This window comes from Amphiura filiformis, chromosome 13, assembly GCF_039555335.1.
Source record: "Amphiura filiformis chromosome 13, Afil_fr2py, whole genome shotgun sequence".
Classification (NCBI taxonomy): domain Eukaryota; kingdom Metazoa; phylum Echinodermata; class Ophiuroidea; order Amphilepidida; family Amphiuridae; genus Amphiura; species Amphiura filiformis.
Window position 1 is genome coordinate 59804254 of NC_092640.1, and position 12079 is coordinate 59816332.

The window sequence follows — 12079 nt, forward strand, 5'->3', positions numbered from 1 at the left end:
CCTTGAACTCCTGAGAATTGCAACATTTTTTTCCCGTCTCAAATCTGCGACTGATCGTTGCCCTTATCTCGGGCACCCAACTAGCCTGGCTGGCTACTACCAGATAAGGTTAACACCAGAAGGAGATGGACAAACGTCATAAGTAGTCGCTGTCACAACTTGGTAGTGACGCTGTAGGATAAGCTGTGGATTAATGTTTACGCACCATAACAATGAATCATCGTAGATGACAGATACGCATCAGTTACGGGATGTTCTGCGTGTTTGAACATAACAAAGATTAGATCCATTCCTAACTACATTAAGGTGAAGTGGCTGCGCTTCATTTTATCGTAATTTTCTTTGAAATTAAACGATGTTGATAAATTTGATAAAGATCTCGCAGGAGACATGAAAGAAAACCAAAACTGAATTGGATTAAAAAATGAGCATGTCATGAAGTTCTTGAATTAATGTTAGGTATAAGTAAAGCAAAATGAGTACCTGGAAATTGGGCTATTCCATTTAAAATCCACACTACCCCTGTGGAAGATTTTAGAAATACGTTCCACAGGGGGAGTATGAATTTCAAATGGAATGAGCACATCAGGCAGCTCCATTTTGAATTTCATATACCCTCTAAGGAAGATACAACCATAATCTTCCACAGAGGGAGGGTGAGTTTCATATACAAAAGTCAAGACTTTTGGTGCTGTAGTTTTGTCAAAATCTGTGATGTTGAATAAACCGATGGAACCGGTGTTTTATTATTACGATAGAAATATTAGTCGAACACGGGACACACACACACACACCAGAGGATCGTACTGCATTACAACCGCCAGAGTAACGTGCATTGGCGCTATTAGTAAATTCCAATTTTCTTTGCTTTACCTCACTTGTTCGGCTCAAAATTAAAAGGGGACATATCTGACAGTAAAAGCTAACACTTTATGGAAAATAAATACTAATCTATTTTTAAAGAAATGTTATAATATATGGCTTTAAGCTTCATAAATATTCATGTGCCGGCTCCTTTGTCATTTATACCAGCATCCAAGTTGGAGTTTCTGCTTGCGTACCAACAGAGTGATCACAAAGCAAACCAAGAAAAAAAAATAACATAAAAAATTCAACCTTTAAAAAACACTGTCAACAGTGTCATGGAAGAGATACGTGTTGACACCCTCAGGGACTGTCACCAGCAAGGCATGCTGCTGCCCTCACAGGAAGTTGTCAGACTTGTTGGATTTGATTCAATACTTGAAAGTAGAAGTGATATTATGTATGATATTGAAGTCTAGTGAAAGTGTATATTTAGGTATGCAAGGTACAGCCGTACTGTATCGCTGTGGTAGGGTATCCACAATTTATATTTTGGTAGGTAGTCCTGGGGGAGTAAGGGTTTACTCAAATTTGGTTTGAGTCAGGATGTGCCATCTGAAATCTAGTGGGCCCTGTATTTATACACATTTTGTGCTGAAAATGGGATCCATTTTTTTACCTGAAGCCCAGGTTTTAGACCTAATTTAACACAAGTTTGACAATTTCTCTCTCAAAATGTTTGTGTTTTGTGCAATTTTGGCAAAAAATTCACAAAATTAGGACAATCTCCTGAAAAATGTAATTTTGAAGTTTTTACATGATTGTATAAAGCATGTGCACAGCTACATTTTGCAGAAAACTCCAATGAAATTGAACATTTAGTTCCAATGATATGAACAGTTGAAGTGTTTCCAAAACAATATGCAACAAAAGAAATAAATTTCTTTGTTTGGCTATATCTGAATATCAATATATCAGACTTCTGACTGATTTTGCTTGATCGCATCACATAATATTTTTAGAACAAAACATCTGAAATGTGCAACAGATGTCAAACTGGAATATGTTGTTTATGTTGTATAGATTTTAGACGTCATTGTTTTGCTGTGTTGTAATTGAGTTCAATATATTGTGTTTGATTTATAATTACTATAGACAGAAGTTGTGACATAAATAGATTATTATTTTGGAGATGAAAAATGACTTATTGTAGATAAATTTATCTTCTGTGATTCGTAATTACTATAGACAGAAGTTATGATATAAATAAATACATTTCAAATATGAAAAATTAGTTTTGTGCACCCTGCCAACTTTGCCTGACCTTTACATAAGTCATAATAGGGAGGTTTAGATAAGAGGTGGTTGGGGTAGAGAGAGTGGATGCCATGTACAGTATTATATGCAGTTGTTGTAAATTGAGTGGACGCGCTTGCTCACATGGACTAAACATGGCCCTATCTTCACCTTGCCTTGGTATACTTTACTTCAGTCATAATAAGGAGGTTTAGCTAAGAGGTGGATGTGGAGAGCAGAGTGGATGCCATGCACAGTATGTGACTGCTATAGATCGAGTGGACTTTGGACTCGCTTGCTTTCATGGGTGAATACGGCAACTGCTCTCTGGGTTTGATAACCACTCTGAACTGCACCTCTGACCTCTTAGCTAAATCTTGTGATTGTCCATAATCAAAGTGACAGACGTTACTCAAGAAATCACAAAGCTTGAATAATCATGTGTGAAGCAAATAATCAAAAATAAAAATACAATTGTAAACACAATTTATATACCGTATTCGTCCGAGTATAGTCCCACGTTCGAGTATAGTCCCACCCCCCATTTTTCAAAAAAATCCAGAAATTGTAAAAAAAGTGTTTTTTTTTGGTTTTGGAGTGCCCCTGGACCTAGACCTAGATATTAGGATCATGGTTGACCTAAAAAAAAAAAATTCAAAATGTTTTGTGTTTTTAATATGAAAATTGATAATTTGTATTCATGTCATACCTTATTAATGATTTCAAAATGCATTAAAAAAAACCACTTTTGTTCATTCTAGACTGACTTAGGTACTACAACACCTTCCCAAGATGCAACAGAGGGTGAACCCATTTTCCTTGGAGGGGAGTACAACCCACCACCTATGCCAGCGGAAGAGTCCAGTCATATGCTAGAATTCATCCTGATAGTGGCGATACCATTTGGAGTAGTCCTTCTAGTTATCCTCATCTTGGCCTACATCATGTATGGCAGGAGGGAAGGAATGTAAGTATCTAGTAATAACCTTTGACTTTTTTTTGGCATTGACCCTTGACCTCAACAATCTTGATATTAATTTTTCTTGATAGTAAAGATACATTTTGGTTTGGTTCTGTTATCCTACAATGTGTATGGCAGAAGGGACAGTTTGTAAGTATTTGTTATTTGACCCTTTGACTCTTTTTGGCATTTGACCTGTGACCTCAAAAGTCTTATTATAGATCTACTAGAATTTGAATTGATAGTCAGTGCAGAGAATAGTTCTAAAATTGTCAAAATTAAAAAAATATATATGATAGCTGTTTTTTCACTCAATAACAAAAACTATTCAGTCCTGTTTGGTTATGATGTTTTAAAATACTTAAATAAAAATGAAATTTCAAGACAGTACACTTCTTTCATCGACCACCCTGTACCTGGTCAGTCAGAGCCTACTTACAAGCAGCCAGCATAGTCTAATAAACCATGGAAAAGGAAAGCTTAGCATCATAAATGTGAATGTAACATACAGCATTTTAAGCAAGGTCTGTGCAATATACTATCATGAGTTTTAAGGGTGAACACTTCCAGTCTGTTAAACCCTTGGGTAAACTGGCTGGGAGGGTGTGGAGTAAGATAAAATCTACTGATGTAGTTGATAATTCACATCTTGACAGCAATATGCTGAAAGGTTTGCTCACCCCCATTGTGTCATATTTTTTACGAATTTACTTGTAAAAGGTAAGAATTAACTCCAGGATATTATACTACAAACCAGTGTCCACAGTTCTTTTACCCTGATATCCCCGCCTGATATGCTTGTATACATTAAATAACCTCTGATTGTATCGTGTGTAGGAACGCATACTCCAACTTGAGGTCAACTTTTGAGCTATGAACACATAATTAGAGAAGGAGAACCGGGACTCCCTATACCGTCACGTACAATTGCGCCGTCAGCTATGGGGAGAAAATTGGGGGTATTCAGGTCCAATTGCCGACGGTGCGCGGAGACGAACGAAAACAATTCTGCGTCTCATCTGAAGCGTCTTGGTACTCGTGTGCAGGTCACATCAAGTCCGTCTCTTATATGCGTCCTTCATCCATGTCGCGCTTGCATGACAACAAAGACTCGAGTGCATTCCGAGGGAAACCGAATACCCCCAATTTTTTGCTCCATGACTGTATCAAGATGGTGGTCGAGTCCCGATTCTCTGTTTTTAATTTTGTGGCTATGAACTATCATAGCTCATGGAGGTAATTGAACTGTGCCATCAGAAGTGAGAGCATCCATATTGGTGCATAGTGTTAGTTAAAATCCTTCAGACATATTAACTAATTGGTCAAGTATGTTATGCAGGAGTAAAATGCAGACATGGTAACTAATAGCAGGTGTCAGGTTCAAAAATTGCACAGTAGACAATTTTAAGGGTGTGATCATTTTGGTGAGTATATAATTTGGTGTACATGTGTGTTTGATAAGGGTAGTGTCAGGGTCTTAGCTAGAAATTGAAGGTTGCCCATCATTTGAATAAAATTGCCCGTCCTAATTTGACCTTTAAAAACATTTACCAGACATCTATAACCCATTGGGGGTTCAAAGAGTTCAAATATGTGCTGATATGCATGGCCTTGTTCTACAAATTGGGTCTTCTAAAAGGGCAATTAGCTTCTCAAAACATACAATTTATAATATAGCATCTGTCAAAGGCATTAATTTTGCCGTCCCAGAAGCAAACTGGCCGTCTAAAATGACAGCCAGACGGGTAAGTTAGCTAAGACCCTGGGTAGTGTTACTCTTAGAATTAAAGTTTAATACTTATGTACAATTGAATACCTGAGTGGAAGAAGGACCCAACTCCATCAAAACTGTTTTTGAGATATTAAGAAAAACTTAAGTTTAAGAAAAGTTTATAGACAGAATGTTTTCATCTTCAGGGGACCTTCAATACATGAACATACAATATTACATACATTTGAAATTATATATGTTATGGCAATGGTACAGGTCTTAACAGGACTTATCCCCCCCCCCCACTTTACCCCATCAAAATTGAGATCTTGGAATTTAAAAAAAGCTCATATTTCTGAAATAATGCTTTATTGTTATAGATGGTATGAATGATCTATTCTATGTGCCAAGTGTGGCAATACAAGATATCTACTGGTAAAATCCAAAGATAAAAGTAAATACTGGTAAAAGTGGGGGAGCAATTTAACTCAATATTTTGAATTTGAATATCTGGTGATGTTTTTAAACTTAAAAAATATTTCAATTTGGATACCATTCTAAGGATTTACATTAGGATTGTCAAAGACAGACATGATCTAATGCCCGTACTGGGAATTTTCTCCTTAAAGTTCACAGTAAATTTGACACATTGCAAATGTTATTCATTTTTACTGTTATTCTAATATTCCTGCTACTTGCGTATTTGTCTGTTAGCGTATTGGTAAGTAGGCCTAGTGTTGGTGGAGACATGTAGGTTCATTCAGAGTCTACACATCAATGTTGGACAAAAGTACAGTCACCCTTGCAATGTGAATTAAGTTTTAAGTCAAATCATAATTAGGTCAAATTGTTATTGACGTACATCCATGTCTTCACAAACATCTTTTAATGTTAAACAAATTTATTGCAAAATTAATTGTATTCTGTGAATCTGTCAAGATATGATCAGAGTGTGAATGCGTACAGGAAATGTTTCTTAATAGTCATGTTGGTAGGTATTGATATAAAGAAAATAAGCATATTGTTGTCTTATTTTATTGAGAATTACAGCTGCACTTTTTGTCTATGATATATTAAAGATATGTGCAAATGACCATAAAAGATTTTTTATTCCCAACTATCAAGGGTGAAAATAAGCGGGCAACAGGACTTGTTTCAGGCCCGTGAGTTGCCTACTGTAGCCCAAAATCACAACACCAGGTTATACTTCATGTCATGAACCCTAGCCCATCATGATACAGTCTATACATTTAAGATACCCAAGAAATAGGAAATAGTGAACCAAAATGGGGCTTTCTACTATGTGAGGTCAGAATTTGAGCCATTGTTGAAAGTAGACTGTTGAACTATGCTAGAACTGGTAGAAAAGTTCTTATTTTCACCCTTGCCATTTATAGATATATGTGACACAAAATTATATTGAAACTAAGTGGAATTTGATAAAAGTTTTGTTTTCTCTCAAATTTAGGTCACAATGTGTACTTTTGCAATTACTTTCATGACAGGATATGAGCAACACTGCAAATGACCATAAATATCATCTGTTTTATATCTTTTTATGACAGAAGTCTTGTTGAAACTGGGTGGAAATGCTATTATTAATTTGTGTGAAATAAGGTGTATTTTTCAAGAATCAGCGCTACACTGCCATTTCTCCATTTTGTCTATCTTGGCCTATCCCACTTGAATCCATGTTGTTGCACTAACAAGTTATGTCTGTTGGAGATAATGTTATGTTTCACTACACTCTTTTTCAGAGAAGAACAGCATTCCCTTGCTCAGGTTGACACGAGCACATGAGCGTAATCGAGCAATCACATTACCGCATCTGTTGTTATGATTATCAGACAATTGAATCAGACAATCAGAACCCCACTTCTGTGTTTATGCTGTGACACTCTCAAAATGTAAACAACTGCCATTCCTCTTTGGCAGAAACTGTAGTCTGAGACTTTTTTCCAGTTGGAATGGACTGTAAGTCTTTGTTATCACCGGAAGTCCCATTTTTTCTGAAATTTTTGGTACCAAAATCTTGTTTTCATCAAAAATGGAGATGAGGCCCAGTGTTGGGCTGAGCCCTTGATGTATATCCTGCAACATACATTAAGAACTAATTTGTTGTAAAGTGATTTTAGTAGTCATTTGTAGATTGTGTTATACTTGATTCAACTTATAATTGGCAGGACACAACAAAAATTGGATTGATATAGAATATCATTGCCTATACCAAGTCTAGTTTTGTATATATTTTGTGACCAGCGCAAGCCAGAGTTGCCAAACCTGCAATTGGTAGCCCAATCGGGCAACTTTTTAGACTTCCTCATGACTTTTGACTATTTCCTGTCACATAGACACCAATGGTTGAAAGAAAAATTGGGTGACTTTTTTTATTATTTGACCATCAATTTGGGCTGAATATTTTTAGCAACCCTACCTATTTTACATGTTGAACAAAGTATAGACCACTTGACAACAAAGGCAAGGGACTGGTCTATTGATATGCTTGATCGAACCACTACACTGTTCAATGGCTTTCTTGTACTATATGAAATGTGGTGGGCGATTTAAAATGCACATGCCCTGAGCTAACTACGATGTGTGCGCATACTGCCGGGCAATGACGTCACATGTCAAGTGGTCTATAGCATGTTATATTTTAATGTTGCTTTTCATTTGTTTTGTGTCTGTGTTCAAATTCTCTTGCAGGAAAACTCGAGAGTCAAGAACCTCGTCGTAAGTACACGACCATATTGCTATTGTTTACTGTATGTTTTTTTTTTTTATTTTTTCATTCAAATACAGCAAAGCACGCAGAAAGAGGGCGCCCTCGTAAGTACCATTACCTGTTAGGTGTTTGTGAATATCCCAAAGAGATTGGAAACAAAGAGTACCTACTCTGCCAAGCTTGTGTGTCTGTCATGGAGGGAAACTAGCATACTTCCCACAGAATTAGAGAAGGAGAACCAGGACTCCCTATACCGCCACGTACAATTGCGCCATTAGCTATGGGGAGAAAATGAGGGGTATTCAGGTCCCTGCCGACGGTGCATCTCATCTTTAGCATCTTGCAATCGACGTGTTTCACTATGAAGCGTGTGAAATTACGCTTGGTATGCTATGTCGCGCTTACATGACAACAAATGCCTCGAGAGCATTCTGAGGGAACTGAATACCCCCAATTTTTGCTCCATGTCTGTATCAAGATGGCGGTCCAGTCCCAGTTCTCTAATTTTGTGGTATCTCTGGGTTATTTTGCCATGCTCTGATATAAAGTGTGTGTGCCTTACGCACTCAAACCTTTGTATATGCTTAAGCTTAAGGATGCAAATTGATTTTGATTTTGGGGTTTTGCTGGCAGTTTTTGAGTCAGTACTCTTTAGGTCTAAATAATCTCTTTGGAATATCCCTACCCATTGGGCTTTTCCAGTTGAAATCCATACACCCCCTATGGAAGGTATGTTCTTAATGTCCTGCACAGGGGGTACAGTTTTCAAACAGAGTCCCCCATTCAAGTAACCCCATTTGAAATTCACATTCCCTGTGTGGGAGATTATGGTCATGTCTTCCGTAGGGGTGTATGGGTTTCAACTGGAATAGCCCAGTATATGTGGTGGTAGGCCTTGGGGAGTGTGGGTAGGGAAAAGATGATTATGAGCATAACGAAGCAGAAAGATGGATTCGGCTACATTTGAAGTGCCCTTCATTGGGAGGAGAATAGTGCATTTCTGGATTGTGCCTGGCAAATTTTGAATTTAGTGTGGGCATGTTGGCAATATGTATGTCTATGCCAATCATGTACAAAGCACTTTGTATCACTCACGCTTTTCAGAACACTGAGTATCTTGCCCCAAAATACCAGAGATACACTATTTTGATTCCATTTATGACAATTCAATGTGGGAATTTTTCTTTATGGAATCTACCTTCATGGGTAAAATAAAAGGAAGAGAAACTGCTCACCAGTCTTTCCCATAGAATGTAATCACCAGGTGATGAAGGAAAACTGCTTATAAAATCAGATTTGCGCAAGAAAAAGACCAACTGATCTGCATCTCTGTGTAAAAACATTGCATGACTAGTTTCTGGCTGGTTTCCCAAGTTCACATAGTGGGTACCATTAGGCAAAGGAAAGGCTAGTGACATTAAACTTCTGTTTATTGAATCTATGAAAATGTCACATAGAAACGAGACCACAGACTCTGTGTCTTCTTCCTGTAAGCTGATGTTGTCTGCCAGGTGGGAATGTTTATGGATAATTGGGTCAGAGCTATGGAAAGGCACAAAGAAGGACTGTATCATGGTTCATGAACTAAGCACACATTGATGCAATAACATTGATCTTGCCAAAGTCCCCTAATCTTTTAGATTTATTCTGTATTTGGTCACATGATAAAGATTTGGGGGTATTGGGGCAAGATTGAGGTTCCTGCACAAATTGTTGGAGATAAAAAGGTCATTACTGCTTTTTTATTTTAATGCACTAATGATCTTCTTGCACCAAACCAACAGAATGTGTCAATGCAAAGGTGCTGAGTATTCCATAGCAAATGCCATTATCCAAAGACTATTCTCTGATCGCAAGGTCATCTCAAAACGAGGTTCTACCCGCAAAGTGCATGCTGTACATGTGTGCATGCGTTTGCTGGGAGAACCTCGTTTTGGTAGCAAGATGGCGGATCTGTGTAAAGGGCGAATTCTTTAGCTGATGATAACAAATCAAGGTAAGTCATGTGACGTCACAGAGTCATGTGATCTCTTTTTATGTGATGTGCGTTTGAATAAATTACTGCAACTTAACTTGGTTTGGAGATACATCAGAGGCATCTATGTAGTGTTGGAACACTTTGTGCAAATCCTCTTTAATTTTGAGTAGATATTACTGGTTCATCAGAGCCTTTAATAAGAAAAGTGATTTCTAACAGTAGAGATCATTCTATTATGGATGAGATCATTGTGGATTTGTTTTGTACTGTTATTTTGTCTGATAGTTCATAGTTTGACTCCTTCATGTGTAGGAACTACATAATACCATCAATATAACTGACTTTAGGCTTTAGGCTAATTCTTGATGGATTTACAATATAAAGAACAAGTGATTTGACTAACATTTATGCCCATATCATATTAAACAATTGCAAGGAGCATAGCGGTATTTTTTTTGTGACGTAACTTTTGTCAGTTATCGGAATAGTGATTGCCTATATCTGATCAATAAATCACAAGTATGCCCTAGTGTCTACTCTCAACCAGTTGACTTGAAGCAACGACTGAACACGATTGTGCAAATGCTACCAGCATTTTGAACACACAATTAAGCAATTTTTTAATCAATGCTGCGACTACTAACTAGTATGACATGGGCTTTAGAGTGTTTTTGGACTGATGTACCGTAAAACCTCGTCTACAAGCATATAGAGTGCTTCTGATGAAAGCTAAATTAATCCAAGCGCCCTTATGGAATTTGTGCAAATAGATTATAGATCCAAGCACATACAAACAAGTATTATTGTAAGACCAATCTATTGTATTGGTATATTTACGCATAAATCGTATTAATTTAGCTTTAATCAAAAACTCTATATATGCTTGTAGACGAGGTTTTACGGTATGTATTTAGTATTCACTTCTCCATTAAGAATTATTATTCCCATAATATAAATAATTTGCATTGAACTTGACATAGAGTTGTGTGGAATCTAGGATCCTCATCTTTGCTGATGAAAGAGACACATCAAATTATTTGAGGCAATATCAGCTGTTGGTATTTGTAATATACATCTATGACGTCATATTTGACAGTGTTATGCTTTTGACATTTATATAATTGTATTCAGCTATGATTTGACATTATTTCCAATATGTCAAGGAGATATGAACCATGGCATAATATTTTGCAGCTCATAGTTCATTTTTGCTGCTAAATCAAACCTTCCCACCTCAGGCATTCGTCAGAAATATGGCGATATCATAATCATAATGAAGTCTTCATGTCTGCCGGTTCAGTTATTTTCAGGTTCAGCTAGTCTCCCTAGACAATAAGTTGTTAATGTTGCTTTCTCTGAGGCTACATATTTTTTGTATTGTTAGTGCACTCATGACACCATATAGCTGTCATCATTTTGAATAGGGTGAGGATACCTGTCATCATTTATGAATAGGGTAAGGATGATGGATATGTTGCTGGAAGGAATAGTTTGTATAACATCTGGACGCCAAACAAGTTATAATAATACTATATGCGTGCAGGGAATCAGCAAATTGCTCTAAACAAAATGGGCTTGCATGGCTATGCACATTAGCACAAAGAAAGTGGACTCTATGGCACCAAATAATCAGTTTTCTTTTACATATATACATACATATACATATAAGAATTTAAATTGTGCTGTATCATAAAATACCAAAGCGCATTACAATAGACTTACTACAATAGACTTATGCTACAAAAACAATATTATGAAACGGGAAATAAATGTGATTTGAGGAGTTCTTTGGGGCCTCACGAATATGCTGTGGAAGAGTATTCCATATCCGTGGGCCAGCAAAGCCTGTAGGCAGCGGTTTGTATACGGAATGTGAAGTCTGGTTGTATCAAGAGAAGAACGAAGCAAATGATGTCTGGTGTTAACAGATGAATAAAGGTGAACATAATCCTGCAAATAAGTTGAAGCTAACCCATGCATACACTGAAATATGATGGTGAGAAGTTTAAACTTTTTCAATTGTTTGCAGCAAGTGGATTATTTGTATCAAAAAGTGGGCCTTTTGGTTGTGTAGGGGAAATGTACCATGGCCACACCCTGCTTTAAATTTCTTCAGAAATATACATTTAGTTGTTTAATTAACTATAACATGGTTATAATCGGTATCAAAATAATATCAAAAATTAAGGCAAGATACACAAACAAGGATTGTCTTCTTAATACTTTTAGGATTTTTGGCTAACATTTATGATTAGAATTAAGATTTAGAGTTGTTCAAGTTGGAAACACTATTTTGATCTTTTGCCTTAGCTCTCAAAATGATTGGCAAGACATAGTGACAGATAACTTTGGCAATCTATTAAAGCGAGATGTACGATTTTACTACATTTTAATGTTTTGAAAATATCGTTCAAGGGTCAACTTTTAATAGACACATGAATTGCTGAAAATTAATGGCAAGTTTATAATCTATGCCCAATACAATTTACCTACTCAACGTTTTCCCGATGCCCATTTTTTGATAAATTTGCGATCAACATCCGTCACTATGTAATGTACCCTGGGTTTGACATCCGTTAATATGTAATGCATCCAACGATATAT

General features: G+C 36.7%; 1 protein-coding gene across 3 annotated transcripts in view; it reads left to right on the forward strand.

Moving 5' to 3' along the window:
- Positions 1-12079, forward strand: part of LOC140168593 (epsilon-sarcoglycan-like) — a 189333-nt gene that overhangs the window by 14965 nt on the left and 162289 nt on the right. For 2 of the 3 annotated variants that reach the window (XM_072191996.1, XM_072191994.1), the window contains exons 7-8: positions 2862-3067; positions 7575-7601. In XM_072191996.1, the coding sequence (XP_072048097.1) occupies positions 2862-3067; positions 7575-7601 (233 nt within the window). Of the gene's footprint in view, positions 1-2861; positions 3068-7478; positions 7506-7574; positions 7602-12079 lie in introns of all 3 variants that reach the window. The other variant, XM_072191995.1, reaches the window with a different exon arrangement.